Below are 18,246 nucleotides of genomic sequence, written 5' to 3'. Positions count from 1 at the left end.
GTCAGAGGCCAGTCAGGGTGCTCCATGTACATGGGGCGTCATCGGACACCGGCCTGAGCTCTCTACTCAACTCAGCGTGGCACCCACTGCAACTCGCTGAATAGACTGTCCTTCTCTCATCTTCTAGTAAGTTCCTAGCACCTCCCAACAGCAACTCCCCTTCTAGATGGTCCTCATCACACCACACCTTCTGCTGGCTTCTTTCCCTTTCCTTGCTTAGTAAAACTTTTATTAGCTAAGCAGCTCTTAAGCTCCTTATTTATGCCCTTCCTAGAAAATTTCCAGTTCGTCATCCTCCCTCCACCATACATCCTCTCCCCTCGAGCCATGGCCACCTCCTGGGTAGTCATCTAGCCGTAAAATCCCCAAGATCTGAAAGAAACCAAACCTCGCACGCACTTCTCAGAGGAGGAGGACACAGCATGGTCCACTCACACTCACCTGTGTCTAAGGACACCTCCTCCCCAGCCTGGGGCAGTGCCAGTCTCATACCTTAAAGCCAGTGTCCGACAGGGCCAAGTGGTCCCAATGCTCAGGGATACTCTTTAGGCCTTGGGAATTGACGCTGTTACAAAATGTAAAGAGAAACACTTAGTTTGTTCTTAGACATAAGTAGGTTTCCCAGAGGTGCCTCCAGCAGCCGAGGCCATCAGTCTTGAGCGTCAGCATATGGTTCTGTAAAAGCAGGGAGGAGGCGAGGAAGCACATAACCACACTCTCCACCACGTAACAGCACTTCCATCTTTGCCGATGTGGTCAAAACCAAAACCAAACCCAAAACCAATCAGGCACGAGGGATCCATTTCTCACCTGCATCCCAACTCCAACACATAAGGGACTGAGCATATGACTAAAGCAGCACACCCAAACCCTCATCCATGATTCTGAAATTCAAAGAGCCCTGAAACTTTCATTAAAAACAGCCTCAATGGGACTTCCCTGGTGACACAGTAGTTAAGAATCCGCCTGCCAATGCAGGGGACATGGGTTCGAGCCCTGGTCCGGAAAGATCGCACATGCCGCAGAGCAACTAAGCCCGTGCGCCACAACTACTGAGCCTGCATTCTAGAGCCCAGGAGCCACAACTACTGAAGCCTGCGCACCGCAACTACTGAGCCCGCATGCCACAACTACTGAAGCCTGTGTGCCTAGAGCCCGTGCTCCACGACAAGAGAAGCCAGAACAATGAGAAGCCTGTGCACCTCAACAAAGAGTAGTCCTGCTTGCCGCAACTAGAGAAAGCCTGCGCACAGCGAAGACCCAATGCAGCCAAAAATAAATTAAATAAAAAATAAATTAAAAATGCTGTGAATTCAGAACACAATGATAAAAAAATTTTAAAAACCCAACAGCCTCAATGAAACTAACACAACCTTGTAAATCAACTATACTCCAATAAAAAACAAATTAATTTAAAAAAACAGCCTCAATGACGTATAACTGGCAAATAAAACAGTTTTTAAAACATAAAATTGATGTCAAAATTCATTTGGAAGTAGAAATTTGACTTGAACTGCTAAGAGGCTACTTGTGGTCTATATATATTTCCTTCTTAAAGTGACTATGCATATTTTTACTGCAAAAAATATTAGCATGTTTAATTGCATATGTCACATAATACAAAGCAGCACATGCTCTTTCTGAAAATGAAATAAAAACCCATTTCTAAAAAACAGATGGCCCAAAGGATTTAGAAATAAGGACTGTGAAACTCTAACTCCAAATCATTCCTATTCAGTTTCAGAATGCTGTTCTTCCTACAACAGATCTACCTTCTGTTTCTGCTGGCATGAGACGTATACCTTCATCCTAAACCTCAAAGAACTCCCACAAATAACTTTCCTAGGAAAATGGCACAGTTTAAAAATAACTAAAGAAAAGGTCCCACAAGCACGAATCAACCAGAAACAGACCCATGAAGACTGAAGATGCTGAAATTACCAGGCAGATTATAAAACAACTATTCTTTCTATGTTTAAAGAAATAAAAGACAAACTTTAAAACATATGCAAGGTGAAGTAAATCAGAAAAAGAAAAACAAATACTGTATGTTAACACATATATATGGAATCTAAAAAAAAAAAAAAGAATGGTACTGATGAATCTAGTGGCAGGGCAGGAATAATGACGCAGACATAGAGAATGGACTTGAGGACATGGGGGAGGAGGGGGAAGCTGGGGTGAAGTGAAAGTAGCATCAATATACGTACACTACCAAATGTAAAATATTAGCTAGTGGGAAGCAGCAGCACAGCACAGGGAGATCAGCTCGGTGCTTTGCGATGACCTAGAGACATGGGATAGGGAGGGTGGGAGGGAGCCTCAATAGGGAGGGGCTATGGGGACATATGTATGCATTATGACTGATTCACTTCATTGTACAACAGAAACTAACACAGTATTGTGAAGCAATTATATTCCAATAAATATCTATTTTAAAAAATCATATGCAAGGAACAGAAAACTGTTAAAAAGACCTGGAGGGTCTGAAAAGAAAAAAAACAAACAGAACTTGTAGAAATGAAAATACAATCCCTGAAGAAGTTCAATGGACAGGCTTACTAGCAGATGAGATGACCTAAAGAGAGGGTGAGCAAGCTGAAAGGTAGGGGCAGTGAAATTATTCAGAATGTGGCGCAGAGCAGGAAGGAGACAAACAAGGCAGGGAAGAAGCCAAGACACGGAGAGCAGAGTGAAAAGGCCTGAACCTGGTCAGAGGCAAACTGAATCTCCAAAAGAGAGTAGCTAGAACAGCATGGAGGCAATTTTCAAATAGAACTAATGAGACAAACCAACCTACAGACTTAAGAAGCAGAAAGGATCTCAAACAGGACAAATAAAAACACATACCCAGACACATCACAGTGAGAGTGCATAATACAAAGACAAACAGAAAATCTTAAAAGCAGCCAGAAGGGGAAAAAATGTGATTCTGGAAGAAAGCATCAGTTAGACCAACAGCTGATTTCTCAAAAGCAGCAATGGAAACCAAAGCACAGTGGAGTGATATCTTCAATGTTTCAAGAGAAAATAACTACAAGTAAAATGTCTACACCCAGTGAAAATATCCCTAAGATTGAGGGCAAAATAAAGACGTATTCAGGCAAAGAAAAGCAGATTTTTTTCCCAACAGATCTTCATCTAAGGAAATTTGAAAAGACAGAGAAAATGGTGTAAGTGGGAGTAAATTTAATGAAACAGTCATAATGTAAAAAAGCAATGTCTCATGAAGTTAAAAAATAGCAAGTCCAGAGGAAGGTAAATGGAATAAAGTATGTGAAGGATCTTGTGTCAGCTGGTAGGACAGCAAAGATACTGACTGACTTATACCTAAGTGAAAAACTCATGTTGTATTTTCTAGAGTGGCCTTAAAAAAAAAACAGTAATAGAGTGTATAACTTCCAAACTAGTAGAGAGGAATAAATTAAATGACAAAATATATCAAAAAGCAGGTAAGAAAAAAATAAGACAATCATATGAAAAAACCTTCATGGAGGATGAAAGGACAGTAATGAACTAATAAACCAGATACCTGATGTATAAATGCCATTTCAATCCTTAAACTTCTGAATATGGAGATCATGTTCTGTGACTCCATTAATTATGTAAATAGACGATTTGTTTCTAAAAGTGACCCACACAAGAGTCCCAGGAGGTCACAGAGGCCCAAGCAGACTTGCTTGCTGGAGTCATGACCACCAGCTACCGTCACACAAGTTAGAGGGAAGCACGACGCACTTCACTGCACCAATGTGTGTGACATAGCAGGGAGATCCTGAATCCCTCGTTTCTTACTCTGAATTTAACCAAAATAACCACTCTTATTTCTGACATGTGGTGTCTGCCATGGTCCCCTGACAACTAAGTAGAGTGACAACAAAAGAGATCCAGTCTCAGAAAGGAGACAGGTAAGTTTTTCTAAACTGCATCTAGGGTAGGCTCTGGATAGGGAGAGACTAAAACATGACGTCCAGAAGTAGGATGACTCATAGTTAACCAAAACTAAATCCAGAAGCAATTCACAGGAGAGACTGAAACAAAATTTAACTAACTAAATAATAAATATTTCTGCATGGTAAAATACTTCATAGACAAAGCCAAAAGGCAAACAACAAACGAAGAAAACACAATGCAATTTATATAACAAACCGAGGGCTGATCTCCCCATTAGATAGAAGACTCTTAATGTTTAAGAAAAATACCAAAATGTTGAGAGAAGAATGGACAAAACGACAAAACAGTCCACTGAAAAAGAAAGGCAAATGGCCCTTACATGTAGGAAAAAATATTAAACCTCATTTATAAGAGAAAGTACATTAAATACACTGAAACACCCTTTCCCACCTACGAGAACAGCGAAAATCCAAGAGCTTGATGACTCCCTCTGTTGGCAAGGGGGAGGGAAGCAGGCACCTCACACATTCTGGGGTGAGTGCATTAACGGTTCCACCCCACAAAGAGGAACTTGCATTTACCTTCTAGGACTCTAACCTGAGGACCCACCTCCACAAATATGAAATAGCATATACACCAGACATCCTTTGTGGTATCATACTTGTAACAGCAAAACACTGAAAAAGGGCAAAACATCCCTCGAAAGTGGACAGATTAAACTATGGTACATGCAAATGATGGAGAACTGTGAAGACAGAAACAGAATTTAGAAGACTTCAATGAACTGAAAGGGAGTAATTTTTTTTTCAATATTTGTATATACTGTGAAATGATCACAACAAATCTAGTAATGATCTATTTTTAAGCGAAAAACAAAAGGTACAGAATAGTATATATAGAATGTTACCTTTTATGCAAGAAAAAGAAAATAAGATACTTTTATGTATATGCATTTGCTCATTTTTGCAAAAATAAACACAGAAAGATAAACCAGAAACTGATGAAAATGTTTGCCCATCATAGGAACAGTGTGGAGATAACAGTGAGAATACTGACTGCTGAGTGTACCTTTTCATATAGTTTTGACTTTTAAATCATGTTTTACACATAGCCAAAAATAAATTTTAATAAGAAAGGGAGGAAGGAAGGCACACTTGGCTTCGAAGGAAACAGGGAGCGGAAACCCCAGGAGGCTACTTTGTTAGACTCACAGGTACTCTATTTGCTTGGATTGATAATACCTTTTCCCTCTAGCTTCTTTAAATGACCCTGCCATGCTCCACAAACACAACCACTGAAGTACATCTGTGAAATCTTAAAAGAAGAAACAGAAACAGAAACACTGTAAGTTCTCTGTGAAACAGAAACGAGCCAGATTTCTCCAGCTGATGGAAGGTGCAGTCCGCTAACAGCAGCGCTGGCTACAGCTCTGGCTACAGTCCCGGCTTGCTGTCACACACCCAGACTAATGGGCACCATGGTATCTCTCACCATCCATGCCACCCTCCCCCAGTAAGTGGCCGTGGGGATTGGAGAGAACTGACCCCTCCCCCAGCTCCAATCCTAGCACACTTGCCTCAAGTCTAAAACTACTGATTCAGAGGGGTCTGATCAGTTTGCAAAGTTCACAGATTTGCCTATCAGCTGCAGGAGGGCCCTGCCTGCTCCTAAATGCATAGAAGGCCAGGCACTACCCTTGTGGCTTCTGGCAGCCTGTGACATAAGGGATCCCACCCTGGGGATGAAGTTGGCCAATTAGTGCCTGCAGCACCTGTTTTTGGTATTCCATGATATCCAAGTACTAAAATAATGGGGTTTTATTGGTGTAATTTTTGGTGTATTTCAACATTTACAAAAATTCAGGTCTGTGACTCAATTATTCACTTGTAAAGACCAGCTGATGAGCTGGCTTCAAGTCTAGAGTGGCTAGCAGATCACAACAAGCAGCCCTATAGTTACATGTCACAAAGCCTCTACCCACAAGGATAATCCTTTCTCTTGTTTCAAAGCCTTTCCAACTTGTAGAATATGCATGTCAGTAGTCAAACTGCTACAGGTGACTCTACACTGGAATTGCCATTCATACATGACACAACTGGAGGAAAAAGAGGAACTTAAAATCCTTTGTTAGAAACAAAAACCACAGTTTGCTCCCAGAGGAAAAAACCTGACTAACAAACATACACACAAATGAACAGAAAAACCCCAAGGGCTGTTTAAAAAGATTTCCTGCAAGTTATAAAACAAAAGATATAATCACTTGAAGATGGAAACAGAAAATATCAGGAGTTAGATTATTACTATTTCCTCACCATTCTCTAAGTTAGTCTAAACTAAGAAAGAACTTTTTGGCTTCTGGAAAGATCTGCACAAGAATACCTGATGTCTCAGTAACATCACTGGCAAACTTAAAGATAAAACATCTAATTAAGTGATTTTTCTGGTGTCTTTTTCCTTTATTTTATGTTGTGTTTGGCTTATCATTTAATGCTTTGTTAACTGCATCTGCATCATCATTAAAATGATTATACACCAAACATTTACTTTTTATAAATTTATGTTGTATTTTATAGCTTTATAATATATGCTACTATGTTTTCATTTGAATGTGGTAAATATACACTGATTTTTCTGTTTCATGAAGCCTCAACCTTCTTACAGATCACTCAAATGAACAGCAGCACTTTGGTATTAAGTGAAGGAAAGTACAAATACACTCAGAGGAGGGCCAGGTACAGGAAACAGAGACAGAGAGTGCCAGGGCATAAGTCTGCAAGCCAGCTAACCCTCTTAATGCTGTAGCTAGTCTGAGTAGGTTCTGTACCTGCAGCAGAGCACACAACAACTGATACACACACAAGTTCCCCAAATGCCACCTACCAGGTTTGCTTCAGCTTCACATCCTGGGGAGATACGAATTTGGGTCTCCGGCAAACGTTTCTAACCGTGCCATAGACCAGGTTTTTCTGAACGAAGTCTGGGAAAAACAAACAAACACACACATATACACATATGGGATAGCAATGTTTTATAAACACAAATTAAATGGGTTGGAAAGCTAATCCAAATGTAAAGCTCACAATCAGTCTGTTAAAAAAATAAGGCAATTTTACACATTTCAAATATTCAAAAAGAAAACAGGTACCTGTAGGAGACTGGGTTTAATGACTAGATGAATGATTAGTAATTGACATATCAATTATACATGAGTGCTTTTAAATTGTTCCTTCCAATCTTGTTTAAACTATTATTTTGCTCAGCAATTTTTCCCAGCTTGGATATAAAAAAGCTTCAGGCCAGCCTGAGACCGATTTACCCCATCTTGAGCCAGTGGAATTTAGAGTTAATATAATAATTTTACTCTTATGAGTTTTTTTTCTTACTTTGACTAAACTTACCCTACAGAAATACTTCTCAACTTTTTAAAAACTGGACTGTCTTTAATAAATGAAATCCTTGCCCCATGCCCAAGATTCTCAGATTCCTCCTGAGGGCAGCAGTGGGGGGACAGGGGAACTATCGTTCATGTTGAAAAATCACTATACCTCTAAGTTGGACTACATGTCCCGACCCACCAGGAGAACTCTGTCAAGTCTTATTTTCTGCAGTAGAGTACAAACAATTTTCTTTCACTTGAAAAACTAACTCACCCTACTGCATTTCAGCATACACCCAGTGATCACCTAGGCGACACTGTGTCCCTCATGCCACAGCCCACATGGTCATCACGATGGGCACTCCTGGGGGGTCCCCACATTCTAATCGGGAGCCCATATAATCCAGAGATGGCTACCACAACCCCTTCAGTTACCCATCACTCAATCTCCCACCAATACTCTGCTAATTAGCTTAAACGGGCTTTTTATTGGTCTGTTGACTAACACTGCAATGAACCCGAAATGAGCTTTTACTGGTGAAGTGAAAAGGTATTCAAGATAAGTGAACTGGATAAATATATGCGAGACCCATTCCCCACCGTCCCCTAGACAGGGTAAATATGAGGCCTTCTCCCTAATTTGCCCTCAAAGAGGATACACTAGGCGAAGTCCCTAAACAAGCCCTGATCTTGGGGCTTCTGCCCAACTGATACCAGCTAACAGACGTCAGAATTCTGCCTCTGGAGTCTTGGCATTTGCCTTGAGCGACTGTTTCACGACAGGAGTCTAAAAGGCAGAGCCAAGTCTTCCCTGATCCTACAGAATGAGTCAGTTGTGCGTGTTTCTTAAACGTTCCTGCTTCCTCATAAATATTTAGTTAATAAATGTGAGTGGTAGGTTGCGGTCTGAGACTTGCTTTCACTCTACCTAGCAGTCAGGTTATGAAGGGAGAAGTTAACTCACCTCAAAGTACTTCTGTGGCTACTGTTATGTACCAACCAACAAACAAAAGAATTGTGTCCACCCAAGTGAGCTTGAGTGAGTCTGCAGCAAACATGCTTTTTCTTGCAGTCTGCAGTGAACTCAATGTGTGTGCTCTTCCCCACCTTCATCTTAACTGTTCTGTCCCCTGGGGCTGCTGCCTATGTTGAGAATGATAAAGGCTACATCTGACATTTCTGTTTGATCTGTTTTGATATAGTCCAGATACTTTAAAGAAATACTTCAAACTATGGTCAGCAGCAGTCAGATGGGTACTAGGTGTATAGACTTGTTCTTCAGGCCTGTCCTGACTTATTATTTCATATATTTCTCACCATCCCCTTTAATGCACTTGAGTTTATCAGACTGTGGATTGCAAACCACCTCACATATGACTTGTGTTCCCCAGCTGACACTGCAGACTGTAAGCAGTTCTCGCTGTAGAGTAGAAGAAACTTTTAGGCTCTCTGTACAGGCACATTGAGAGGGCAGCAATTCTACTTTAAGTAAAACCACAAGTGCTACAAACCACAAGCAAAACCAACTGGCTAAAAGCAAGCAGACAGAGTGGATTTAGGATAACTCACCAAAAACACTTGGCTGCCCTCCAAACAGAAGGTCCACAAAAATAAAGAAAATAATAAACTATGCTTAAAGGAAGGCCCACTTAATTTTCTTGAAAAATGATGAAAACTCAGAGGGATTCAGAGTTTAAAATGTGAATTTAAAGGCAAAACTGAACTGAACAGGGATGGACTGATAAATCTCTGTGAAAATGGCTTGAGAGAAGCCACAAAAAACCTGAAACTTAAAAAAAAAAAAAAAAAAAGTCACAAATAAGCCACTGGAAGGCCTGACCAAAGGGCGTTTGGTCTGTTTCCGTCTGTCTGCCTGTCTGTCAAGGCAACCGGAACAAGCCAAGGCCCAGACTCAGGATACCACGAGCAGAGCATCTGAAAATCTGCTTCCCAACAATTTTTAGTTGAAGTGTGTGCCTACCACGTGTTTAGCCGGCCGGCCATCTGTGCTGAAGGTGTCTACAGAAAGCAGAGCTGCACAGCAGAACCACTATGACACGTGTCAGCGACCTGGACACAGGGACGCCCATGGCCTACAGGACAACCGTCACTGCCCACAGGCTGATGCTGCTTGTCCTCCACAAGGAGGACTCCTGTCCCCTCCTATCAGCCCCCAGGCAGCTCCCCACCCATCCCTCTGGCGGGCCTCTATGCCCCCTTCCAGTCTGGCAGCGCTTCAGGAGCAGGGACCACCCCATCCTTCTCTTTCCTGGCTCTCAATGTGTGTGCGGACTTTCTCCAGGGTTAAAATGGAAAAGGCAAAGCCAGCAGATGACCAGGTCCTGCTGGGTGAGTGCAGAGGGTCAGGAAGTATCTTTTTTCTTTTGGCCAGATCAAGCAGCTTGCGGGATCTCAGTTCCCCAACCAGGGATTGAACCCAGGCCACAGCAGTGAAAGCCCGGAATCCTAACCACTAGGCCACCAGGGAACTCCAGGAAGTACCTTTGAAGTCTAATTCGTATGTGTGCTTTCCTGCCTGGAACTTCAGAGCAGCAGCCTGGGGGTCAGAGCCTGCGGCACAGTACGCCAGGTAGGCCTTCTCCACGTCGCTGTTGCTGACGCTGGTCACGGGGTGCTCCACGCCCTGTGAAGGCAAAGCCAGATACGAGGTGAAGGCAAGAAGAAGACAGACGCTGGGGGCCGTCTGCACCACCCACAAATGTGCCCACGGTGGTTGTTTGTGTCCTGGGGGAGGCCGAGGAGAGGAGCCGGGCACGGTGCGGTGGCAGGAGAGGGAGGCACAGGAAAGGAGCCGACGCAACTGCCTCCTGAAAGCTGCTCAGGAAACAGAAGCCCATACACGAGGACCCCGCTAACCCGGACAATGCATGGGAGCGATGAGAGAGAGGGCATTCAATTACTCATGACGGATGATACAACCCTTCAAAGGAAGGTGAAACATCAATGGTGAATTCTCAAATGCTGCTTCACTGAGGGCCTGAGCGACGCTACCTCCTCTGTCCCTTGTTCCCACCACCCTTTAATCAGAGTTCAGTTCTCCTTGCTGTTGTCTTTTTCTGGTCTCTTGGAGAGCTCTATTTTTTCAATTATCCATTTTGATCCCTCACCCTCTTTCCCATTACCTACATGATATCAAAGATTTTGGAATGGACTTGAGTTTGAATTCTGGCTCTCGAATCTGTTTCCTCTATAACCTCAGCACGTTATTGGAACCTCTCTGAACCTCAATGATCTCAACTCTATGACAGGAATAACAACAGAATTTAAATCATACTCATGTCATTATACAATAGGACCATCCCATCCTCAAAGACCTGGAAAAATGATTAAAATAAGGCACAGAGAGCCCTTAGCACAGTGCCTGGAACAAAAAGCAAAGGTGCCGCAGAAATAGAGGCAGATACCTGGGCATAGAAGTCTGAAGTTTGGAGAGGAATCTGGTCTACAGACAGAGATGCAGACATCACTCAAGGTGGCCACCAATGTCAGAAGAGCTGGGGTTCAGGCTAGACCCCGGGAAACGCCAACATTCACAAAGAAAAGTAGAAAAAAGAAGCCCATGAAGGAGACAGAGGAGGAGCAAAAAAGGAGAGTGAGGCTCAAATGTGACATATGAAACATTTTTTCAATAAAATAAATAAGAACTTTTAAAATTTTAAATAAACAAATCAAACAAAACAAAAGCAAGCACACAGATACAGAGGACAGACTGGTGTTACCAAAGGGGAAACAAAGGGGAGGTGAGGAGAGGGTGAAATGGGTAAAGGAGGCCAACCGGTGACAGATGGAAAATAAACCTTTGGTGGTGAGCACGCTGCAGTGTATGTAGAAGTCAAGATACATCGCTGCACACATGAAACTCATGTAATATTAGAAAACAATAAGTAACTGAATAATTAATTTAATCTAATTAAAGAAAGAAAGGAAAGGAAGGAGGGAGTGGGCAACAAGCTGGGTGGAGACTGGCAATGCCACAGGATTTGGCACCTGGGCCCTTTGCCAGCGGCTATGGCTGGTGACGGCTGTGCTGAACCGGGTCCCACCTCCTGCAGGCGTTCCATGAATGGTGACCAGATGAACAGAAGTAAGATTCTGGCAAGTGGAGGAATAAATGGAAGTCTTCCCTTTCAAGCAGAGATAGATGGGTTGTTTGGGTACAAAAGGGTGAGGGCAATCGTAGAGCTTTTAGATCAAACCAAAGGAGATCACAGGAGAGGGGAAAAGGCAAAAGGTAAATCGACACAAGAAGACTGTTGAGAATAATCCAGCCCGGATACAGGTTGGGGTAATGCGTCGTGGAGCCCACCACCTCAGGGACGGCAGGTTCAACGTGGGAAAACTCAGTGGGCCAAAAAAGAGTAACACATTTATACACAAGATTAGGTTATGGATTAAACTGTAACCCCCAAAAAGACATGTTGAAGTCTTAACCCCCAGTACCTCGGAACGTGACCTTATTTGGAAATAGGGTCATTGTAGATGTAATTATTTAAGATGAGATCATACTGGAGTAGGTGGGCCCTTAACCAACATGACCAATGTCCTTATAAGAGGACGGCCACATGAGGAATGCTACTGATGAGCAGGTAGAGATTAGAGTGATGCAAATACAACTGAGGAACGCCACAGATCACCAGCAAACCACCAGAACTGAGGAAAAGACAAGCAAGAATTCCCTACAGGTTTCAGAGAAAACATGGCCCTGCTGCCACCTGGATTTCAGTTTCCAGTCTCCAGAGCTGTGAGACAACAAACCCCTGCTGTTCTAAGCCACCTAGTTTGTGGTACTTTGCTATGATGAGCCAGGAAATTAATACAGGGTGGAGGCAACCTGGACCTGAAATTTGGGCGTATATCCTGAGCTCAGGCAGAAAAGAACCCAGCTTTTATGATAATCAAGAGAAAACTGTCTTGAACTGGCAATTAGCAGAAAACTAAGAAAGAAATCCAATTATAGGGTGACATCAGAAGTGTGTGGAAAAGGAAGAGCTAGAATGGACAGGTCACCCTATGAGGGGCCCTGCCGTTGGTACAAAATGAGACCATACAGCCGAAAGTCACCGAGTCCGCACGTGCACCTCTGAATGCACCAGCGTGTGGTATGTTGGTAAAACCCACAGTTTATTCCCAGAGATTCTCGCTATTCTAAATACTCAATGTTCTAAACTATGCACTCTGGCTACACTGCAATAAAGGAGTAGCAGCCTAGAAAAGAAAAAGGGAAAACCCTGAGTTCGGTTATTTGGAGGAGAAAGACCCCTGTCCCCAAAGTTGTGACAACGCAGTTTCTGAAGTCACCCAGGGTCCCGTATCATCCCACTCAGCTCCCAGAAGGGGGACGAATCACCAAACAAAACGTGAGCGGCTGTCACATTTGCCAGTTGCTTCTTGCCTGCTGTGTGTTCCTCCATGACGCCTCCGGGTGAGCTCCACTCATCATCATCTCTCCCGCTCAATGCCAGGCTTGGCCTCTGCACCCCCCTCCTGACCAAACCCAGAGCAATGCTGGAGAGCCTCCCTGGACAAATCCAGGGAAGACAGAAGGAACCCCCAGGATGCTCAGAGAGGGAGACGGGTTGGGAAGAGGACGGACAGAGCAGTGAAGCGGGAAGGCCGGCACTGGCAGAAGTGGAGGGGAAGAATGAGGGCACAAGCCATCTCCTGAGAGTGACCGTGTCCAACTGGCCAGCGGGCACAGGCAGCAACACCTCTGTCCTTCAACTGGCCAGTCTAACTCCTGAGGATCTGCCAGGTACAGGCACCACGCTCAGCAGGGGGGCACACCAGTGGCAAAAGCTCCCATGAAGCTCACATTACCGAGTCCCAGAGAAAAAGATATCCCAAGTGCAGTAGAAACTAAAGCCTTACTACTATAGCATCTTACAACCCAGAAGAATACAAATGTCTATTAGACCACATATCCCAATTTTCATTTGGGAGAAGGTGTCACTATTGAAATGGTGACCTCCCTATACTTATACCTCTACAGGTAACCAGGGGGCTCCCTTTAATCTGATTCATCCACAAACATCTTTGAATAATTAACAGCAGCAATTATTCGACACAGATACCAAATCAACAGCTGAAATCAGTCAATTTTCGTATACTTGCCCACCTTCTGTAAAGTTGCCGCTACAGATAAGGCAGAAAGCTAGCTGTGAAAAGCCTTCAGTTTTATTCCACAGCTACACAAACACTCCAGCACACACAGGCACTTGCTCTGGAGTTACTGCTCAACAGTAAGAGAGGCATCTTTCTACCCCATTTAACGAAATGTGATCTCACTACAACTAAAGTCATTCAGTCCTGATGAACAAACAGATAGCTAATTGTTCAAAGATGGAACCTCATACAAATGAACTCTAAATTATCCCATTTTGCCATAATTCCTGCAAAGCAAGTGTGTCATAAGGGGACCTGGGGATCTTTGGCTCTGTCAAGGGCTCCCCAGAGCAATCCTTGTGCCCATGTTTGGAAAGGCTCCCCCATCACGGACCCTCAGGAAGGAACACTCACCCTCTTTCCGTGACACTTACTTGTCTTCCATACTCCTGCCAAAAGCCAAATTCATCGTTCCAGTACCAAACCCACTCAGTGGTGAGGACAAAGTGTGGAGGTTTGGTGAGCGAGGAGGCCGTGGAGAGGCGGCGAGCCAAGGTGGAACCAAACGTCATGGAGTTAAAGTTCAGAAAACCAGTGAGAAAGCTACTGGTGCACACGATCCTACAAAAGAACATGAGAAGTAAACTGAAAACCCACCAGCCACATGGACTCAGATACTCAGCTCCCCCATGGTCTTCTAGATACTCTGCTGGAAGATGTGAACATACATGTGACCTGAACATTTACAAAAATGTGTTGGGGTGGGATGCGGGACCTGCTTTTTAAGATCCATTTTGCTGTGTGAAAATAATAAAATCACAGTAATATGGAAAACCTGTTATCATGACATTCCTTTCACTACACAGAAAACGCTGGTTAAAATATTCTTTTTTAAAATGCATTGCTAAGATAGCAAGAAACAGAAATCCTCAGAAGCCAAAAATAGTTTAACATACATTGAATGCATGTGGGCCAGCCCCTGTACGAAGTGCTTTGTACATATTAAGGGATTAAGTCTTCATAACACTGAAGTTGCAACTTATCCCCATTTCACAGATATGAAAACAGAAGCCCAGGAAGGTTCAGAAACCTGTCCAAGGTCAAACAGCTAATCGATGGCAGAGCTGGGGTTTAAGTCAAGCAGTTTGGCAGAACAGCCTGTACTCTGAGCCACCAGGATCTATTCCCTTTCCAAATGCTGAAGTGCCCCAAGAGCAAACGGAAGGTCTGGAACCAGATAGGTGAATGAGGACTAAAGCCAGTGGCTGTCCAAGGGCAGTGTCAGTGAGTAATGACAAAAAGCCCTATCTTTAGCAGCAATGAGGAAACAGAAAACAAATGTAGGATCTGAATATGGTCAGGGGTCAAATCTCCGAAGAGACACTTCTGCATAAAACCATGATCCTAAAAGACTACATATATCCTTAGTGAAGGGAGGCCAGGAAAGGAATCTGCTTTGCAAAGAAAGTCAGCAAGGAAATTTGCCTGTGTCAGTGTTAGCTTTGGATGGAAAGGAAGAAAACTTCCACTGAGAACTCATAAACCACTCAGGCCTCACAAAAGTTAATTCACACTTCCTGCGTGAGAATTAACTTGAAAGACTCACCGTGGCAATTCCCAGAGAAGCAAACACAAATCCCCTCTGGAAGGAATTCACCTTCAACTCAGGCCTCAAAAGAATTTCCACAGGTAAAGTTTCAGCAAACATGGGCTTACAATCAAATAAATCAGGAACAAGACACCATGAGCAAAACCCAGCAAAAACAATCAGTCCACCAAAGACAACAAACATTAGAGTTCTTGGATATAAATATGCAATATGTATGAAGTGTTTTTGAAAGTTAAATTAAGTATCACAAGTATGAGTTAAGGATAAAGAAACTATAAGAAACTGGACAGCCACATGTAAAAGTATGAAATTAGAACACTCCCTAACACCATACACAAAAATAAACTCAAAATGGATTAAAGACCTAAATGTAAGGCCAGACACTATAAAACTCTTAGAGGAAAACATAGGCAGAACACTCTATGACATAAATCACAGCAAGATCCTTTTTGACCCACCTCCTAGAGAAATGGAAATAAAAACAAAAATAAACAAATGGGACCTAATGGAACTTAAAAGCTTTTGCACAGCAAAGGAAAACATAAACAAGACAAAAAGACAACCCTCAGAATGGGAGAAAATATTTGCAAATGAAGCAGCTGACAAAGGATTAATCTACAAAATAAATAAACAGCTCATGCAGCTCAATATCAAAAAAACAAAGAACCCAATCCAAAAATGGGCAGAAGACTTAGACACTTCTCAACATCACTAATCATTAGAGAAATGCAAATCAAAACTACAGTGAGGTATCACCTCACACCAGTCAGAATGGCCATCATCAAAAAATCTAGAAACAATAAATGCTGGAGAGGGTGTAGAGAAAAGGGAACCCTTCTTGCACTGTTAGTGGGAATGTAAATTGATACAGCCACTATGGAGAACAGTATGGAAGTTCCTTAAAAAACTAAAAATAGAACTACTATATGACCCAGCAATCCCACTACTGGGCATATACCCTGAGAAAACCATAATTCAGAATCATGTACCACAATGTTCACTGCAGCTCTATTTACGATAGCCAGGACATGGAAGCAACCTAAGTGTCCATCGACAGATGAATGGATAAAGAAGATGTGGCACATATATACAATGGAATATTACTCAGCCATAAAAAGAAACGAAATTGAGTTATTTGTAGTGAAGTGGATGGACCTAGAGTCGGTCATACAGAGTGAAGTAAGTCAGAAAGAGAAAAACAAATACCGTATGCTAACACATATATATGGAATCTAAAAAAAAAAATTTTTTTTTTAATGGTTCTAAAGAACCTAGGGGCAGGACAGGAATAAAGACGCAGACGTAGAGAATGGACTTGAGGACATGGGGAGGGGGAAGGGTAAGCTGGGACGGATTAAGAGAGTGGCATGGACTTATATATACTACCAAATGTAAAATAGATAGATAGTGGGAAGCAGCCGCATAGCACAGGGAGATCAGCTCGGTGCTGTGTGACCACCTAGAGGGGTGGGATAGGGAGGGTGGGAGGGAGACGCAAGAGGGAGGGGATATGGGGAGATATGTATATGTATAACTGATGAACTTTGTTATAAAGCAGAAACTAACACACCATTGTAAAGCAATTATCCAATAAAGATGTTATTAAAATAAATAAAATAAAATAAACTATAAGAATGAACCAGATAGGACTTCCCTGGTGGCACAGTGGTTGGGAATCTGTCTGCCAATGCAAGGGACACAGGTTTGAGTCCTGGTCCCAGGAGATCCCACATGCCACGGAGCAACTAAGCCCGTGTGCCACAACTACTGAACCTGCGCTCAAGAGCCCACAAGCCACAACTACTGAGCCACGTGCCACAACTACTGAAGCCCGTGCACCTAGAGCCCATGCTCCGCAACAAGAGAAGCCACGACAATGAGAAGCCTGTGCACCGCAACAAAGAGTAGCCCCCGCTTGCCACAACTAGAGAAAGCCTACACACAGCAAGGATGACCCAACACAGCCAAAAATAAAAACAAACAAATAAATAAATAAATATATATATAAAAAGAATTAACCAGATAACTTTGAAATTAATATTATTAATTAATATTATTAATTAACCTTTAGAATTAATTAACCTTTAGAATTAATATAATAATTAAAAAATTTAAACCACAATAGATAGGACACAGTGCAACTCAGACAAGGCTGAACTACTGAACTGGGTGAACAAGTGAAGCAATTCCCCTGCATACAGCAGAGAGAATGAGAGAAGTTAAAACACATAAAAGATAAAGTAAGAAGACCTTAACATATGTCTAACCAGAAGTTCAGAGAAGCAATACTTGAAGAGATCATGCCTGAGGAGCTTCCAGAATTGATTAAACATAAAGCCTCCCACTCAGAAAGCACAACAAATTATAAGTAGATTAAATAAATATAAATCCACACATAGACAGATCTTAGTGAAACTGTAGCACCAAAGAATGAAGAGATATTTAAAGTAGTCAGAGAGAAAAAAGAGATTACCTATCATGATGGGTTGAACTGTGTCCTTACAAAGATATATTCGAGTCCTAACTCTTGGTACCTGTAAATTTGGAAATATGGTCTTCACAGATGTAATCAAGTTATGATGAGGTCATACTCAATTAGCTTGAGCCCTAATTCAATGACTGGTGTCCTTATAAGAAGAAGGAAATTTGGACACAGACAGAGACACATGGGAGAAAGCCATGAGACAACAAAGGTAGAGATTACAGCAATGCAGCTATAAACCTGGGAATGCCAAGGAACACCAAGGACTGCTAACAAACACCAGGAGCTAGGAAGAAGCAAGGAAGGATCTTCCCCTGGAGTCTTCAGACAGAGCATGGCCCTGCTGACACCTTGACTTTGGACTTCCAGCCTCCAGAACTATGACAATAAATTTTTGTTGTCTTAAGTCACCAAGTTTCTGGCAATCTGTTATGGTAGCCCCAAAAAACTAACACATTTATACTGACAGCTAACTTCTAAATAGAAGCAATGGAAGCAGAAAACAATGGAATAATCTTTGAAGAACTGAGAGAAAATACCCAATAAAACTATCTTTCAAGAATGAAGATGAAATAAAAACACTTTCAGACAAACAAAAAATACATCTGCCCCTAGACTCTCACTAAACTAACTTCTAGAAGATGAACTCAAAGGAAAATGATCCTCACAGAAACATATGAACAAAGGAATTGTGCGCAAAAACAAAATGGTAAACCTAAACATCCATCCACAGATGAATGGATAAAAAAGATGTGGTACATA

The 18,246-nt window shown here is 42.4% G+C and overlaps 1 protein-coding gene across 5 annotated transcripts in view; it reads right to left on the bottom strand.

Moving 5' to 3' along the window:
- The window catches only part of PARP12 (poly(ADP-ribose) polymerase family member 12), a 50,735-nt gene that overhangs the window by 10,647 nt on the left and 21,842 nt on the right, over positions 1-18,246 (bottom strand). For all 5 annotated transcript variants that reach the window (XM_060156548.1, XM_060156546.1, XM_060156547.1 and 2 more), the window contains exons 6-9: positions 13,828-14,014; positions 9,773-9,914; positions 6,775-6,871; positions 493-565 (exon numbers count right to left, since the gene is read on the bottom strand). In XM_060156548.1, coding sequence (XP_060012531.1) covers positions 493-565; positions 6,775-6,871; positions 9,773-9,914; positions 13,828-14,014 — 499 coding nt within the window. The remainder of the gene's footprint in view (positions 1-492; positions 566-6,774; positions 6,872-9,772; positions 9,915-13,827; positions 14,015-18,246) is intronic.

The sequence above is a fragment of the Lagenorhynchus albirostris genome, chromosome 8, assembly GCF_949774975.1.
Source record: "Lagenorhynchus albirostris chromosome 8, mLagAlb1.1, whole genome shotgun sequence".
In the NCBI taxonomy this organism is placed as follows: Eukaryota; Metazoa; Chordata; class Mammalia; order Artiodactyla; family Delphinidae; genus Lagenorhynchus; species Lagenorhynchus albirostris.
This window is presented reverse-complemented; position numbering and strand designations above follow the sequence as displayed.